The 19,752-nt window shown below is 37.8% G+C and overlaps 1 protein-coding gene across 8 annotated transcripts in view; it reads left to right on the plus strand.

Moving 5' to 3' along the window:
• The window catches only part of NFIA (nuclear factor I A), a 599,011-nt gene extending 579,577 nt beyond the window's left edge, over positions 1-19,434 (plus strand). For all 8 annotated transcript variants that reach the window (XM_042463280.1, XM_042463282.1, XM_042463279.1 and 5 more), the window contains one exon: positions 12,251-19,434. In XM_042463280.1, the coding sequence (XP_042319214.1) occupies positions 12,251-12,268 (18 nt within the window). In that variant the 3' untranslated portion in view covers positions 12,269-19,434. The remainder of the gene's footprint in view (positions 1-12,250) is intronic.
• Positions 19,435-19,752: the final 318 nt, after the last annotated feature.

Below are 19,752 nucleotides of genomic sequence, written 5' to 3' on the forward strand. Positions count from 1 at the left end.
GAAAAGGTCCATAGCCATTGAGCATGTTCACTCTCCTGTGATATTGACTCCAGCAGTTCTGATGAAGAGTCTGATACATCTTCAAAATCTTTGGCAGCACCATCTGCTAAACTTCCATCAGCCTTAATTGGGGAGAGATATCCAATGTCATCTACAGATGACATCTGATCTTTTGTAAATTAAAAGTAAAATTGTAAAATTGGTGTGTGTGTGTGTGTGTGTGTGTGTGTGTGTTATGTTCCTTCAAGTCATTTCTGACTTACAGTGACCCTAAGGCACCCTATCCTAGGATTTTCTTGCAAGATTTGTTCAGTGGAGGTTTGCCATCACATTCCCCTGAGGCTGAGAGCATGTGACATGCCCAAGGTTACCTAGTGGGTATCATGGCCAAACAGGAATTGAATCCTGGCCTGCAGAGTCATAGTCTGCTGCTCAGATGTTATGTGGCTGTGATTTCTTAGGATTTCCATTGCTTCAGCAAACCAGCCTGGGAATACTTACGCAAGCGACAAGTGCTAGTTTGTTTATGTTTACTTAATTTTTGTACCACAATAAAATTATTTTGCACTTTCAGAGGTGGTTCAACAAGTGATAACAATGCCAATTCCATTATTCACAATTCAATTCCAGATTGTAAAACATCAAAATACTGGAAATTCAAAGGATTTTGAATTTTTGACATTTTTCAATTACTTTCAATTCTGTAAGTAATTGAAATAAAATAAATTACTTTTATTTAAGTTTCCATAACAAAAGTATGGGTACATAACTTTGCAACTGTAACTTAATGAAGGACAACATCAATCCTTTTACAGTATAATTGTTATTTTCATGTTGTCTTGTGGCTGTTGAGGCACTGACAAAATTGTGCAGGACTTGCCAAGAAAACCATATGATAGGTTCACCTTAGGGTCGCAACGTGGGAAACAACTTGAAAGCACACAACAACAATAAGGTATCCACAAAATCTCTGACTATGGTAACAGTGTGTAAATGAGAATCATTGCAGCATTCCTTTGATGTAGTAATACTGTGTCCTTTCTTTCCTGTATATCATAAGAATCATCCATTGATAGCCAGCCAGGTCTAAGTAATGAGGTGCAGGTACATTCAAAGCATAAGACAGTTAAAGGCCTGAAACAGATGGGCCAAAAGTACAGTGGCCAGACCACTGTGGTGCTGTTTGTGCAGGCTCTCGCCCAGACCCAATGTGGGCTGCCGCTGCCATCCTGAACCAGGCTGCCAAAAAGGAGTGAATTTTTTCTGCTCTTTTTTCACCTGGCTCTTTGGGTTTCTGCCCACATTCAGGGCATGTGTCATCTAAACGCTGGAAACAGCATCATTTGGCTCATCTGTTTCAGGCCTAAGTCTCCCTTACCTGAAATTCTTGGGGCCAGAAGCATTTTGGATATTTATTTATTTATTTATTTATTTATTTATTGTACAATTTGCATATACATAATGAGATATCTTGGAGAGGGGACCCAAGTCTAAACATGGAATTTATTTATGATTCATGTGTACTTTATACACATAGCCTGAAAGTAATTTTATCCATAATACTTTTTTATAATTTTGTGCATGAAGGAAAGTGTGTTTACACTGAACCATTAGAATACAAAGGTGTTGCTATCACAGCCACCCATGTGGACAATATTGGATTTTGGAGTATTTCAAATTTCAGAATTCCAGATAAGGGATACTCAACTTGTATTATGCTGTAATTTGTATACAGATATATATACATTTACATTTATGAACATCTTCACTTTGCATTAACATATCTTTTGTCCTGGAAAATGTTACTTTTTGAACTACATTTCAGGGGCTGAGGCTCTGAAAGTCTGTTCATAAATTACATAGTGTAAAATTATGCCAGCATAACTGCACTGGGTTATAGTACCGTGGAGCAGACCATACAACAGTTAATATGGCCCTACACTTCTTTGTTGCACAACAGTGATCTAGCTCCACACCCAAAGCTAAGCATCACACTTACAAAACTGTGCAACTGCTGGTTCAACAGTTTACTTTAGAGTAACAGGGGTTGTGCTGCCCTAACTAGGATACTACCATTGTGCAAACTCTGAAAAAGTAGAACGACTTACATAATTATATTTATACCAGTGTAAAGTCACAATTCAATGGATTTCAGCCAGAATCTCCAGGCAGCAGAATGCTGGGAGTTGTGATCCAAAACATTAACTTTTTGTTCTGATATTATGAATTATAAGCATCTCAAAATTTGATCTGAACAGTTTCCTTTACTTGATAATTTATCTTCAGTCAAGGTCAAGAATTTACCTTGGATCTAATGAAAGTATAAACTGTGGTGGGTGTAAGGTCTTCTCCCAATATAGATGTTATTATCATCATTTTTCCTACCAAGAAAATGGTCAAGTTCTGGCCTCTGCTGCTTTGTCCATATAAACAAAGGTCTTGGTCTTTGCAACTGGGATAAGAGCAGTATAATCCTGTGCTCAGTCTTCCTTCCTAGCAGGAATGCTTGTGACATCTCAACCACACATAAACAACAATATTCCCACTCGCCAAATTGCCTCAAAGTGCCATTTATCAGTAAGAGCAAGACCAGAGGGACCTATGTGATTCTTGACCTTAGGTTTTTGGGAGGACATACTGTAGGATTCTTAGATATGCTGAGAACTTATAAAAGCTACCTTTTTGAACCATGAGTCCCAAAATTTTAAAGAGAGTAGGGCTGTATTATTGGTGAATAAAATGTATGAACACTCTAAGATAACTGGACAAGAGAAGGATCAGAACAGGCTGGGGTGGATAAACCAGATCTCCCACTTAGGTTCTCTGGCCTATTTCTACTGCAGAACCTTGGCCTGGAATGATGTTCATCCTGAGCATATCTTGCCACTGTCTGGATCCCCAAGCTCCTGATGGATGACTGCTGTGTTGAGGTTATTCCTTCTCCTCATCTCTATTAATTTTTTTGTTACACAGTCTTCCAATGCTCTCCTGAGTTCCTTTCTTCTCCCTTAGAACTACCTCTATTACACATACATACACCCCTTCCACAGAATATCCTACATCAGCCCCATAGAGACAAGAAGGAATCTCCTCCATTCAATTTTGTGCAGACTAAGTCCCATCTTGTCAGTCCAGGATTCTCTTCATCAGGGTTTCCCAGCACTAGAGGTATTTTTCAACCATCAATTCAAATACTGTCAATTATTCTTTCCATCACTAGGAGAAAGTGGTAAATGACAATTGGCCCTCCATTTCGTTGGGGATCCATTCCCCCCCCCAAAAAAATGGAGGCTCGCACTTATTCAAGCCCCATAGGCTTGAATGCATGTGGCAATGGTGTGCACACGCCATTGCAAATAGAAGAGGTCGCCCCTTTGCATATATTTAATATTCATTAGAAGGGGTGACTGTATATGCCATTCAAACTCTTTGGCGTGAGAATTGGATATAAATTTAGTAAACTGATTAAAAAAACACCTTAGTCATTAATTAAGCATCATCTATGCAGTTTGTCAGAGGCCAGTGTAAATGTATGAATGTCCTTAAATAACCCATTTTGCTTTGAGAAGCAAGCTAACTCGTCACACTCAGTTCTGGATTCCACATTAACAACCTTCTTCCTCAATATTAAACTTTGCCCTTGAGGAATCTATTTAACTTTTGGTGCTTTGGGGGAGAAACAGTTTCTTATATCTTAAAGTAACCACATTTGTTTGTTTTGTCTAACATGATATTATTGAGGGGGATAGATAAATAGAAATCTTTTGAACTGAGTGCATTTGGGTTTGCAGGTTTAATGTTTCAGAGACAGCTATAACTATAAAAATATTCAGAATGGTTTTCAGCAAACATTTGGCCTGTTTCTGTCCTGCTAAGCATATTCAGAACTTGTAGGTATGGACAAATATTTCCACACTCTTTGAAATGTTCTGAATTCTAGAATTGGTGCTTTTAAAAAAAGTTATTTGACTACCAAAGGCAGAATTAGGTGGGTGCATTTTTTTAAAGCTTCCCCCCATTTCCCCCCCAGCAAGCATTAGGTATAGATTGACATTCTCAACGTAATGTAATTGCCATTTCAGATTTCCTGTTTAGAATTCAGTCAAGTAGATATTGTTTATGGTTCATAAAACCTTACTACTGTGAGGATTTTAGGATACTGGCGTTATAGAGTCTCAACTTTCATTGTGCTGTAAATTAGGGAGGGGGGAGTGTGATAATACTCCTTCGAGAACATTAAAACAGAGCTCAGCAATGGTTAAATGGAATTTTATAAGCACATTCAGTGTGGAACTGTTTTGCATTACATGAGTTGAATACCTTAGAGATGACACACATCTGCAGGCACTTTATTAAATCCTTAGTCAGCAGTTTTCAACCTGATGAGATTACTTCTTCATTTGACTGGAGAAAGGAAGGCAAAGATCTTGTAGTGGACTGCAGAATTCTTTTTGATGTTTCACCTTGAGCTCTGGAGAAAGGACAGTGCCATTATAGGACAATACAGAATTGTAATAGCCCAGGGTGCAAGCAAACAAAATGTCTCCTTGCTGGCCCGGGAGTGGACTGGGAGCATTGGGCAGGTATAGGCACAGGCACAGTTTCTTGTAGGATAGTCCATTAAGAACAAGATGTGTGAAATAATCTTCCTGCATGCACCCCAAAAAACCCTCTCTGCTTGCAAACATCTAGTATCCCCCCCTAAAAAAAAAAACCTTTAAGCAGCAGATACTTGTTGTACTTAATGGTAATTTATGAGCCACATATTTTGAGGCTTAAATTGCCTTGTAGTAGTAACTGCAAGTTCATCAAAAGGACAGTTTGACTGCCATTCAAGCAGAAGCCAAAGCATTTGGCTAAAAAAAATATATGAAAGGGTTGTATGGAATTGGAGAGAGGGAGTCTTAAAATAAGCACGTTAAATTCAGTGTGCATTATTGTCCCATCCTCCCGTCCCCATACATACACATAAACACACTCTTGTTGCAAAAATGTGATTTGTGGGTAAGTGCATAGGTATGTGGGGGTTTTATGGTGGGGCCACTGGGAACGTCTATGAGTATTGTAATGTTTATAAAAGGCTGTTAGGAGATCCCTTGGTTTGGAAAAAAAAACTTTGGAGCCAGTTAAATCTGTACATTCTAGCAACTTCTGAAAAGTTGTTGGACTGGGAAAGGGTTAACAGAGTTTCCCATTGTGTCCAGCGTGATTGGTGCCTGCAGGAGTCATATTGACACCCCCAGTGCAGGGTAATTCTACTCCTTTATTGACATGTTGCTCACCAAGAACACAATAGCACTCTGTCTGCAAATCATTGCTAAAATCATCTTTAAAAAAAAAGGGGGGGGAGGAAAGAAAAAAAGTTGGAAAGCCTTAAGGCTTAGACAAAGGCACAAGAGCTGCAGTGCGCAGCTCAAAAAACGCCAGAGTCAGCAACTTCTATTGATTAAAAACTAACCTTTAAAGTAACTCTCAGAGTGTGTGGTTAGCATTTAAATTTAAACATGTCATGAGTTGATTTGTGTTACTGAATACCAACTCTGAAGGAGTTACATTCACATCAGATTTCTTTTTTCCCCCTTCTTTTTCTTTTTTCTAATTCCCTTAAGCAGCTCAAGTATTTCACAAAATGTCAGGAGGGCAGGCGAGTGGGAGAAAGGTGTTTATGGGGAGAGGGTGGGACTGGCCTGAGCCTTGTAAGTTTTCTTTCCCATGCAAACATTCAACGCTTTTTTTATTTTGCCCCACCACCTCAAGCAACCCCCCCCCCCAAAAGTATGTTAAAAAGAAGACGAAAAGAGTGGGGAGTGCAACAACACAATAATTAGCCCTTTGTCTAACTTTCCCAAGTGCCAGAGAGAGGCTGATTAATTAAATATACAAGAGCCTTGGGTTTTGGAGTGGGGGTCTGCTGGCTGGGTAGGTCATAAATTAGGCTGAATAAATACTTCAATGTGTTTGCAGTGGGCCCTGCTACGTCAGAGCCCCTGGACGGTGGGCGGGAGGAGAGGAGAGTGTGTCTTGCTAATGATAGTCACGTCTGGGTCTGTCTGGTTGCTCCTAGCAACCAGACATGATGTAACACCAGGATGAACTTGAACTTGGGGGACTTGAAAAGGGAACAATAGACCAGAGCAATCAATAAAGCCTATTTCAGTGAAGGATTACAGAGCTGCTCTGGGGTAACCTTGTCTGCAAGGCACACACTGAATAGTAAGATGGCTAAAGAAACTTCCTCCTCCACCACCCCCTTTTCTGAAAGAAGTGCAGAACCACTGCAGATTTTTTTTTGGGGGGGGGGGGGGGGAATAAATAAATAAAATAAAATAAAATGAGGGAGCAGGACCAGGTGGCATGGGAAAGTGCACCCCCTAGTGTCCAAAATGTGTGCCGACTTACCAAAATGTCTGGACGAAGTTCATCTGCTCCTCTAGTTTGAAACCTTTTAACCCCACATCCCTAAGGGACATGAGAGCATCCTGGCCTCCAGGCTGGCTGAGTCAAATCCTTGTATGAGTTTTGTGACAACTTTTTAAAAAAATTAAATTGCATTGTTATTTAAGGCTTCGAAAATCATGGTCATTTTACATTCATAACCACATTGAATCAGCAATATATACCATAGCAACTCGAGAGGCATGTATTGAATCGAGTTTGCCTAACACGCAGAGCAAAATGGTCTTTTCCCCAGTGAAGTGTTTGGCTTCCTGCTAGCAGCTCTGTGAACTTGGGTTTTAAACTTTAGTGCTGGACTGAGTTATCTGCCTTGCTGCATTCCTAATGTCATGTCTTGTACTGAAATAGGAGTTCATGCCCATCATCCAAGCAGATATAAACAGTTACAGCAAGTTGTAGGATGTCCCATTGGAAGACATACTTCAGGATAGATTTAGTGGAGATGTGCATTCCTTATTTTGGCTAATGTATTTAGAAGATCGTGTTAGAATCAGTTCCTTATTAGTACTCACTCTCCTGATGATAGTAATACCCTCAAAAGAGTTGTATAGAGCAAACACAAAAGTATATACTTTAATTTACTCAGTGGAGTTAACAATGTCAATCTATTTACAAAAAATCTATTATGACAACATTTCAGGTTTCTGAAGTTTTGTCTTTTGAGCAAATGTTACATAATACAGATTCATAACATCTGCAGTGAAAAAATTGAGAAAAAAAATGTAGCTATACACACAATTATAAATAATACAAAAATATGCCTAAATGGACATCAATACACACACATAAACATGTATTGTTTGTAAAAGATCTAGGAATTGGATGGAAAAGGAAGATATGCATCTCAATTGACTTGAATTTCTAATGGGAATATGTGCTAAAGTCGTATTTATTTAACTACAGAGGACTGTTGGTATCAACTGAGGTTTGATTCCAGGATTCCATGTGGGTAACAAAATCTATGTGTGCTCCAGTCACATTAAATACAGTGGCATAACAAAATGGTGTCACTTATATAAAATTACAAAATTAAGGTTTGTCTTTTGGCATTCTTGTTCCTTTTCAAACCGTGGATTGTTGAATTCGTGGATGCAAAATCCATGGCTAATACCATACTCGCTTTCATCATCGTGATCAATAGGCAGCATTTTCCATTGTTCAAAAAAAAAATAGAAGAAAAAACTGACAATATTAGTTACTGGTAAAATATGTCAAAGCTAGATTGCTGGAGAGTGTGAAAGTAAAGCAAGTATGGTATTAGATTTTGGACAGTTCACAGCAAAACCTACCTCACAGGGTTGTTTTAATAATAAAATGAGAAGACCCTTTGTGAACCAAAGTCCTGGAGGACTGAAGCCATACTGAAACATACCAACGTGTGCCAAAATCCTAGAATCCTGTGTAATTAAATAACATCTCCCAGCCCAGCCACCCATCTTAAGAGGCAGCTGATGAGCAAAGGAGGTCTGTTCATTTTCAAGAACACAAGGAAGATGACGTTTCCTATTTACCCTTCTTCTTCCATCAAAGAGCAAGCCTGCTCCAGGAGTCCTGGTTCTGATTGTTGCAGGTTTACTGGGTGTGATCCTCTTCCTTGTTTCCTGATCAGAAGCTGAATGGACCTCCATCACTGGTGGCTGGTTCTTAAGGTGGACTGAGTGGCATTTATAGCATTTATGTAGGGTTTTCTAAATTTTAAAATAACTACATAGTTTTGAACCATCCAGACCAGTTACAGAGCCATAATTCTAGGTTATAGTCTCATAATTCCAATACTGAATACAAGACTTAAAAAATAATGGTCACATAATAAACAGCATAATCCAAATGTGTGTTTGAATGTTACATCCATTCCCAGGGGAAGATGTGGGGAACAAAATCATGTGGACTGCAAAAAACAGCCCATCTCCACACCAATGGTAATGGTATCTCCACACCAATACTGTTGGCACCCAGAGGCTCTGCATAGTTTGTCCTGGTTCCATAAACTGAAACAATTTGGGCTGATATCTAAAAAAAGAGATTTTATGGTCCATTCTATTTTTTTTTACTGTTTTCATTTATTTTCAACTTGATCTCGTACACTGCTTACATAATTGTATTTTACAAATTGACTTACATGATACAAATAAATATTTATGTTACATTTGTTAGTGATTTTATGAAGACCCTTTGGTCAGGCCCTGCACCCTGTTGGCACAAGCCTTCAGCAACTGACTACTGAAAGCCTGTGCGTTACCATCAGAGATGTAACTGGCAGAGATGTTGAACCTTTAAATATTTCACTACTTATTTATTGTTTGTGCAGTATTTTTAATTTTTTGATTGACATTTTAATAGTATAATTAATTTAATGTATAGGTTACTATGTATAATTTATTGTGTTTTTATTGGAAACTTCAATTGGAAACCAACTTTTCTCTGAGGAGAAAGGTGGGGATATAAAATCAAATCAATAAACAAATTTTTAAATGGCAAAGCAAATCAATAAATTAAAATGTAAATGGCAAACATGCTATCCATATATTAGAATTTTGGCAGCCTTTGTATAAACGAGGGACCTATTTGAATCTTGATATTTGACAGCTGATGTAAAGATACTGTCAACTTTTTTTTAATGGTATTTGCCATTGTATTACTCATGCTCTACAAAGCAAGGAGGCTTTATCCTTGGCATTTTACGCTCAGGAAACCAGAGCCTGAAACCAGAGTTTGAACTACAGTCCCCAGAATCTCAAGCGATGACATTCTTCTTAGACTTGTAATTTAAAAATATAATTATCGAAGCTCTTGTCACCACTTGAAATTAGATCGCTGGGGTCTCCTTTAGGTGCAGAATTGATTCTGCAAACTGCTTCCACATTGATGGATTCAGTGGCTTCTTGGTTTCTGAGATAAACCAGCAGCCCTTATTCTGAACCCACTGGGAATGAAATGTATTCTGAACTTTTTGGGAATAAAAGAATTCACATCTTTCAAAGGAGCATCTGAAAGTGTTTTGATAGACATCCAAAATCATTGCATTAGATTTTTATGGTGTGTCATGCAAGACCGAGCCAAGTTGAGGGAGGAGGTTGCTTCTGACTTTCACTTCTTTTCCAGATATGCAACACAAGTTAGAGGACTTAAGGGCACAGCTCCCACAGTATACACAAACTGCTTCTTTGGGTGCACATGGGCAGTGGGAACGTCCCCATAGCACACACCCCACAGGCAGTTAGTGTCTGGGGAGCAGAGCTGCACTTGGGAGTCCCCCCAGCTGCATCAGGACAAGGTGTGTTTCAAAAGAAGATAAAGGATAGCTCCTTCCACAACATCTGAAAAATGCATGCTCTAATTATGCCAGCATATGTCACCAAGAGGATATACAGTGGACCCTTGATATCCACTGGGGTTTGGTTTCAGGAACCTCTGTGAATACCAAAATCTGTGGATTCTCAAGTCTCATTAAATACAATGTGTAGTAAAATGCTGCCCTTTACATAAAGTGGCAAAATGAAGACTTGCTTATTGAGATTTATGTATTTTGGAATATTTTCAAGCCGTGGATGCTTGAATCCATGGATAAAAAATCCGTGGATAAGTAGGGCTGACTGTAATTACAAGCATTAGCTTAGTAAAAAGAGACAAATCAATTTAATGTATATTAAATTTTAGTACAAAAGTTGGTTCCTGATTTAGGACTGCTATATTCTAACCTGAAAGACAGTTCACATGAATACTCTGTCTCATACATTGAGCGTGCACATGAGAAAGGATGTGTCGGATAGCTCCACCTCTGCTAATAATCATCGTACCTTTCCCATCATCATACCTTTCCCAGTGGCACAGAAACATCTTGTGTGATGTTGGCGATCTGTTCTAGAATGTACAACCATAGTAGAGAACAACCAACACATGGAGGCTATTTTAGGTACCCTTGGTGTAACACTTTTAACACAGGGAACAAAACTTTGAGTTTTGCTGCTTTAACAATCTGAGCTTCTGATAATATTAAGGAAGGAGGAAGCAAAATTTGGTGGGAAACTTGTGCTTAAAATAAAACGTGCACCCCCGCCCAAGTCTTCTTAAAGCACTCAGGAAAATCAAGCTATGTTCAGATCAGTGGCAGCTATAGGATAGTGAATCTGCTTCAGGTTTTAGTCTGAATTTGAAAGACGCTATCCAAGGTTTTGGATGTTAAAATAGGTTCGGCACCCTTGTTAGCTCCTTTAATAAGTGGACAAACATTCCAAACAAATTCACCATCCCACTAACCTGTAGTCTGAACATATGTGAATGTCATCAGGAGTATAGCTTATTTGTTCTAAATACTATAGGTAAATTGTACAGTGCACCCTTCCCTTATGCGGGGGATCCGTTCCGGACCCCCCACATAAGAGAAATACCACATATGCTTGAGCCCCATTGAAAACAATGGGGCTTGTGCGCACATGCGCATGCCATTGCCTCTTCCAGCACATGGCTTTCAGCATAAGCTGAAAGCCGTGTATGATGCGACTGCACTGTATATGGAGCTAGCATGGCATTGTGATTTGAGTGTTGGACTATGACTCTGGAGATCTGGATTCAATTCTCAGCTCAGCCATGAAGCCCACTGGGTGACCTTGGCAAGTCATATGCTCTCAGCCCCAGAGGAAGGCAATGGCAAGCCTCCTCCAAATAAATCTTGCCAAGAAAACACCATGATAGGTTCTCTGTAGGGTCACCATAAGTCAGAAACGACTTGAAGGCATACGACAACAACAAAATTTGGCTGTAGTCTTCAGATTGCTGAAGGTTTTCAAAGATATTGCAAGATTTGCCTGCCTTTCCCTAAATTCCAAACAGCTTCTGAAATCTTCCTATGGGGAGAGAAGCATTCAACACACAGTTTCTGTCACTGCTGCTGATTGACCTTTTCTTCTTAGTTGCCTACATGTCTCCTTGAAATTCCTTGTGCTGTTATTTAAATGGAAGTTCATGGACTGTGCAGTGCTTATGACCAGCTGTGTGACTATATAATGATGTATAAATCTCTTGTTTAGTTTTCAGTCATCTGTATACGATGGGAGAGGAGGCACAGTGTGGTATGACTTCATTGGTTATGTAGTGAATTGGCACAAGAGACAGGGAGATGGCTCTTAATGACTTCTTAAAATTGGAGCTATTGGGTTTACTGGTTAACATGTTGGACTGGGACTTGGGGGATTCTAGTCCCCAATGAGCTACTGGTTTATCTTGGGATAATCACTCTCTTCCAGCCAGGCCTACCTCACAGAGTTCTTCTGAAGATAAAATGGAGAAGAGCGCTGTTTGCCCTCACAAACTAATTGGAGGAAAACTGGGATAGAAATATAACTAAGCAGATTTCTTTCAGCTTCACATATGTATGAGAGTGTTTGCATGGAATGGAAAAGGACCTCTTTTTGACTAAAACTTCCAGAGTCTTCCCCCCCCCCCCAGAGTGTACCAATGAGGGATTTGGGGAGTTTATAGTCTGAAACATGCTAACTTTTCCAAACTCTGAGTTGTACAAAACTACAATGCTGTACTATCACCTTATGTGCCATCCTGTTGAACTCTGGGATTTGTAGATTAATGAGAGGTACTCAGAATCCTCTGCCTGAGAGCTCCTATTGGTATAGTTCAGGGCAGGGAAACTCATCAAACTACAAATCCCGGGTTTCCATAGTATGGAACCATGGCAGTTCAGGTATTATCAAACTGCTACAATTTTGCCATGTGGATATAGCCATAAATTGGCACACATACTAAACATTCTTGCCTTTCTCTTTTTCTTTTTCCCTTGCAGTCCTGGTACCTGGGATAAAACTCACAGCTTCCCACCATCCGCCAGACCGACCACCTGACCCCTTCCCAACTCTGTAACATGGAAGCAGCCGCAGTGCAGTGCAGTTACTTCACCTCTGTGGAAGGGAAGATGAACAGATACTGACAGCAAACAACTGCTCATATTCAAAAATGGCAAACGTTATGGTTGATCAACAAAGGCCATAACATTGTTCGGGGGCATGGGGAGGAGGGGAATTTTTTTAAAAAAAGAAGAACACCTTAGTGACCGGTGTAATTTCTCGTATGGTGCTGGAAAAGTTTGGGCTTCATACTTTTTGAAGTGTTCAATTGGTAGTGTAAGCATTAGGGACACTGGGTAGTAGAGCTAGCCTTCTGGCTGCTTACTGACTTGCTGTTATAACACTTTCCATATGGCGCCTAACTGTTTTACAGTATTTTCACTGATTTTTTCCCCATACAGGTGTGAGAACTTCTTGAGAAATCACAAGGAACACACATAAAAGATAACTTTTGTAGTAGCTGAATTCTGCAATATAGAATTTACAGGACAGACCTGGGGCTTGGGTTTTGTTTTTTGTTTTCTTTTTCTGTAATATATCAATTTTTTTAAAAAAAATTACAGTCATAAGTTAGTTAGATATGTGACATGAATCATAAGAGCATTATCAACAGGTTGATTTCCACCCAAGTTGCAGAGAAATATGAAAGATCAACCTACCGCTGTTCACGTGAAATAGAAAAAAGGTTTAAATGCTGCATTTACATAAAAGCATTTTGACGATTTTCAACAATGACATAAAATTCACATGGAGATGGGGAAGTTGGTCTGTTTTGATAGAAACTGACAGAAGTCAATCAAAACAATCAAATTTTGAATTGAGAAAAGTGCAATTTCATTGGATAGCTAAATATCTTTGTAAGATAGAGATTGTTGAAAATTCTATTTTTGTTTTCCAAGTCCTATCACCCCAGGACTCTAAATTATTGGGGTAAAAAACAGCCTTGCAAGAAAAAAAGGGGGGAGCTATTTTTGCTTTTTATGTTTTTTATTGTTAAACTTGTATCCCTTTAAAAACTGAAGGAAATTTAAAAAAAAAACAGAATTTAATGGTGCTTTTACCACAATATGTTATCTACATTAAATGCTAATTAATCATTTTCTGTTATCAAAGCACATAATTAAAATTAAATCATAATATCTGTTAATTTTATAAGCTAGAAGTCACTATAATAAATTATGCCAATTCTGACAAATCATATGTGTTTCCGGCAATATAGGGTATTTCACTTCTCAAAAAACCTTGGACACAACCCAGAAGTAGGTATGCTTAAACCTGTTGAAACAAGTGACTTTAAGCATGCCTTACCCTGGATTGGATTGTGGCTCTTGAAATAATACAAGAGAGCTGTCCAGAAAGTAGAACACCTTTGTGTCCCTGAACTGGCCTTTTTTTTCCCCTGGACTGCAAAGGCAGCAATACAGAAGCAAAATGCTGATTATACATCTTGTGCCAGTTCAAGGCAAGGACGCTTGCTTTTAAAAAAAAGAAGAGTGTGGACCCCAAATGTCCTGTATCTTATGTACAAAAAAGAAAAAAAGGAAAAGGAAAAAAATAGCAAAAAAATGCAAGTGATTTTTTTTCTATCAGACAGCGGAGCACCCCTTTGCTTCCCATGCAACTTTAAGAAGGTTTCCTATATTATACATATATATACGTTCTGGTTGGCAAGTCTAGCTAATCAGAGAAAGTCTCTGCATGTTCTAGTGTTAGTAACTAATTTTTATATAGTTAATGTAGGGTAAAGTAGAGTGCATTAAGACACAATATTGTAATCCCTAATCCAGGCACTTGCCTTTAAACTATGTTTGTTCAGCCCTTCAGAAGGGTTTCTACTACTGTCCTATACAATCAAGTAAACTGAATTTCTTGGGAAGACACTTTGCTCCTCATCTTTTCCCTAAAACTAATTTTTTTTTGTTTTGTTTTCTTGATTTGCACGAAACAAAAAAAAAATTCCATATCAATGTGCCTTGCCCTGGATAGCGATTATTTGTGGAATTGTTGCACATGTTCCTATATTGAAAGGGGTTTTTTCCCTAGTCAAGCATTTGGAGACACTTTTTTGTAAATGTGACTTTTATGTCAGCCATTGTCAGTTTCAGCATCTTAGAACTGAGTAGTATGTTAGTCGTTCCACAGATAGGGGTAGTGTTTTCTTGTCCTGTACGGTCAGTGGCAGTGCTATTCTAAGATCTGTAGATGCTAGATTATCAGTATTTTTGATGTTGCTGCATTTTGCATCTTATTTGGAGTCTTCCTTTTGTTTTGTTTTTAATTTTTTCCCAGATATATGAAAATATGCAATACCTGCTTATATCATGTAGAAGAAAAGCTTAGCAATTCTTAATTTTTCTTTGACTTTTTTTTTTTTATTTGACCAAAGTCGGTGCTGCAATTGACGCAGTGTGTTTTAGGTGTTTGTCTTTGTACTTTTTTTGTTGTTGTGATTTTTTGAATGCACATGCAGGAAGGGCTCTTCTTAGAGAAGCAGTCAAACTGTGAAGCACTAAGCTGAACCCTGCTTCAAGCAATTTTTGTTTTACAACTGTTCCTTTCACAAGCAAGCCTTAAAAAAAATCCCTTTTTCTTCAGATCCCACACCCATTTTTATTAGCAGATTGCAATCAATCCACATTCAATAAAAAGTATATAATGCCCATTTTTATATGCACGTTTTTAAACTTCCAAGTTCTGAAAATTGTTTACTGGTTATTCTCTATTTAAAGAAAAAAAATGTTTTGGATTTTCATATATGTCAAATAAGTGGTTGAGTAGTCATTTGCTCTGTTGTATTGTGTGATTGTTAGTATTATGGTATCACATCCACTAGCCAGCATCTTTTGCCTTCCCTATAGCACTTAGCAGGGCATTACCTTATTAAGACATATGTGCACTAAAAAAATAATAATAAAAATTAAAAAAAAATTAGCAGCTTTCAGTGCTTCACAGTGAAGGGGGAAAAAAGCCTAGACAAACATTTTGTCAGAACCTTGCTATAAGCCAAGGTATTACCAGTGAATTGGTTGTATATACAACAAAATTGCACCCTTTTTTTAAAAATACAAACAAAGCAAACTAAGCAATAGTTTGGGCAGATAGTTGTTTTTAGTAAGCATGTCGTAGTCATGACCGCAAAGAGAGAGAATCAAAGCTGCCCACTCAGAAGCGATGTAATTTGTATGTTGTATAGTTTTATTGATTACACTGATTTATTCTACCCTATTTTATAATGCAGGACTTTTGTAATGTTGTTTAAATGAGGAAAAATTTCTGTCAAATTAGCTTAGTGGAATTTCTGATTGTTCGTTATAAAGGCAGCATTCATAGAATTGCTTTTTTTTCCCCTTTGGGAACTGGATTTAAGTTTAAAACTTTCCTGTTTCCTTTTTGTATGTATTTAAATACAGTTATTTTTTTTTTCTTCTCTCAATAGTATAGCATATTCCTATGCTTGAGAAGTATAGGCTACTGAAGAACCATTGTAAATGGACATTACAGATATGCTGTATTTTTGAAGGTGTTTTATCATATTAAGTTTGAAGATGGTAAAGTTAGGAAATTCTGGATGGAATTGCAGAAAACAAATTGTTTTAAAGGCTTTAAATGTTAGGTAGGCGGTCAGGGGTGTTTACCAACAGGGGTTGTAAAGTATTAAAGACACTAAATTAAATCTTGGTTCCCATTATTATCATGCAGAAACACAGCAGTTCAGATCTGTTCAGGTGTGGAGAACAAACAGAGTTTTATTCCTCAAAGTAGAGCAGAGAATGGAGATCTGAGGGGAGACAACTGCATGGGGTGTACAGTCTACAATAGAGAAATAATCCTGGGTCACACTTAGCAATCAGATTCACATGCACACTGCCCATTTCAAAATTGCATTTCATCCTTTGGGCAAACAACTTTTCTTTCTGATCTTTTCTTTGAAAACCGACAGACGCACAACACCAACTTCTGCTCCCGTCTTCCACCTCACACAAAATAAAAACAGTACCCCACTTGGAATTGACACTACTAGAAATGATTTTGTTATTCTCTTGACCCTTTTCAAAATAGGACTCTAGCTTTTTCTTATTCTGCACACCCCTGCAACATTGTAAGCATTCATCTTATTATATATATATATTTAAAATGATAGGCCAATATCACCCATGAGTATACCTTGTCTGTATTGTGAACTCTCCTTCTCTTTATAAAGTTAAAGAATAAAGGAATAGAACCTTTTTCTGCTCCACAGTATTCAGTCAGCCCACAGGAATATGCAAATCCCTCTGCCTAGTTTTCTTTCACTATATCCTTTTTGTTCCATATATTTTGCAGCTTTGTAGTAACAGTGTTAACATTCACCGTACACAAACAACAAAAACCCCAGATACATAACATAAACCTGCTTTTTCTCCCATTGTATTTTTTTATAATAATGTCACTTATATTATACTTTGCATTGTGTCTCTAGAAATATCTTCTTTTTTACTTTGGTAGAAGGCCTCCATAGAACAAACACTGCAAACCACAACCAGCATGAAAATGGAAGGAGAGCTTCAATGGCACCTAAAAGTAATACATCTTTCATGAGATCTATTGGGGGAGATCTCATGAAGTGAACTCTGCCTACCAGGCAAGGTTTCCATTAAATCAAGCTTACAAAGCCAATTTTGTCTTGAAGTCAATGCATGTATTACTGTTTGACAGTAAAACCCGGCTATGCCACCATCAAGTCCAAGGCTGTGCAATAGTCTAATTAGTATCGAGTACATTTTCCTTTTATTTTTTCCAATAAAAAAGCAGTGGGATGAAAATTGCTTTGATATATAGCAGGTAACATTGAAGCTATTCCATAGCACTTAACTGTAGTGAATACTGTGTCACCAATTCTGAAATCAATTTAATGTTTAATGCAAATCCATTACATGGTGCTATTACAGGCTGGCAAAATGATTTACAAAAATGTGACAACTTGGGCTCAATTCACTCTGCTTTCCAACAATGTAAATGCATAGCAGTGTTTATCTGCATGAGAACTATGCACTAATATAAATCTGAAAAAAGAAAGAAATATATCAACTTTGGTATCTAGTTTCCGTTTACTACAATCCTTGCCTTTTTGGTCATTATTATAAATGCCAGCTTTAGGACAGAAAGAAAATATAAGAAAACCAGCATAATATCTGATATATTAAAAATGTAGTGCCTGTGAAATCTGTATTATATTGCTCTTCTGAAGTAAGATTTTTCTACACCAGTAGCCTTCGCTGTCTGTCAGAACCTTCTGATATAGGTGATGTAAAATAACCGTACAATATTAATGCATGCTATTCCATAATGCTTAGTGAGCTGTATGAATATTACTCAAAGTTATGTTAGTCTTTTTTTTCCTGACTTGGTTCTTGTCAGATAGGTTTAAAGATATTTCACTGAGAACACAATTTCTGTTTTTTTCTTGATTTGGGGTGTTTTCAGTATTTTGGAGATATACATTTAACTTAAAATTCAGTATTATTTGTGGGGGGCATTCTTTGTTCTTGAGGGCAGGCATGGGGTTTGGATTTTAAAAAAAAAATCTCTGCCTGGTGCGGTTTTTTTGTTTTGTTTTGTTTGCTTAAAGCATCCATAAGAACTCTTAAGAGCTCGATCTCAGAAGAAAAACAAGACATCACGTTTCAAAGTAAGGGACAATTCTCAAACTTGGAACTGACCTTGAAAGTGGTTTCTTAACGGACAATATTCAAACCAGGTACCCATGCTTTGCCCTTCTTCACACCAGACCTCCTTACATTAAAACAAACTGTTTAAGAACCTTTAAAAACCCAACCTCATATGGCTGTTTAGTTTCATGCACTGTTGCATTTTTTTTCCTTCAAAACTGTATACACTTTGGGCCCGATTCATGAATGGTCACTAGGCATTAACATAGAGTTTTGGTGTATAATTTTTATCCAAATTTGAGAACTTTTTATTTCTATCAAAGGCAAATATAACTTCAGCACATTGTTGTTACCAGTATTTCACCTGATTTTCATGTCCACCCGAGCACTACAAGGAGGCAGAACAAGAATTTGTGGTCACCTTCACTTATGTACATTACTTGACATGAAGGGAAGAAATTCCTGTGGTAGTACTAATTTGCCAAGAGCTTCCTTAATTCTGCACTCTGCACAGATATAAGAGTTTTACTCTCTTGCTAAGCAAAATATCATTCTCTTGGCCATAGCAAAATCTACTAGATTTTGTTGAGGGGTTTACACTACTTTTTATGACCTTCCCTAGTGCAAAGCAGTGTGAGAGAAAACATTTACAAGTCAGTATTCACTAGATATTTCCTTATTCAATCGTGCCACTCAATCATTGAGTGGCAAGCCTCAGATCAGTGAACTATTTTTTTTTTCCCAAATAGAAAGCAAGAAATCTGGTCTAGATGAAAAGAGCATTTGTGGAAAACCTGGGGAGTGAGAAGTTTGACAATTCAGTGTAGAGGAATCATTTCATCTCAGTGTGATCTTAGAGAGCACAAGCATTAAACAACGTGGCTAAGAGGACAGTCTCTCACCTGTACCTCACTTTTCTTGCTGCTATAAGAAGGCAGGAAATTGTGGTTTTGCAGTTATTTTGCAGAATTGTAAAATATGATATTGTGAGAAAGTCCTCAATATACATACTGTTGGCTTCTTTGCACAATTAGGGATTTACTGGCTCACTTCCTCAGTTCTATCAGATAATCTTCATTACATTTTTCAATTTGGTGAAACAAAAGCATTTCCAATAGGTATGGGAAAGATCTGCTACAAAATCACTTAACCCTTGTGTTAATACCCCTATGTCTCCACTTTTTATGAATCGGGCCCCTCGTGCCTCTAGAATCCTTGTATTGACTCATAGTTACCGTTTTAGTTTTACTGTGTTCTGTAAAAATTTGCAATTGGTTGAGAATCACTGTGGGCATCCATTCTTTTCTTTTTTTTAAACTAAATCTCTGCAGGTTTTTTGAGCTGGTGTGGATTAGTTTAACACTTGTATTCAACCATTAGTGCTACCACCCTCTCACATTACAATACGATTACTGGAAGCAAGTACTGCATTTCCTATGCAACAAAAAAGGAAAATAAAAAATTGCTAATGCTAACAAGTTTTGTTTTTCTTTAGTCTACAATTTTTATACAAGCTGTTGCTTGCTTTCAGGTTGTTCATCATTTACGGCAACTCTAAGGCAAACCTATCATGAGATTTTCATGGCAAGATTTGTTCAGAGGAGATTTGCCATTGCCTTCCTTTGAGACTGAGAGAGTTTGACTCCATGCCAAATAGGGATTCAAACTTGGTCTCCCACTGTACTAGTCAAGCACTCAAACCACTACACCATGCTGGCTCTGCGTACACAAATACCTTCATGTTTTTATGGAACTGTTGAAACAACAGCCTAATCACATATTTTCTATTAGTA

This window comes from Sceloporus undulatus, chromosome 4, assembly GCF_019175285.1.
Source record: "Sceloporus undulatus isolate JIND9_A2432 ecotype Alabama chromosome 4, SceUnd_v1.1, whole genome shotgun sequence".
In the NCBI taxonomy this organism is placed as follows: Eukaryota; Metazoa; Chordata; class Lepidosauria; order Squamata; family Phrynosomatidae; genus Sceloporus; species Sceloporus undulatus.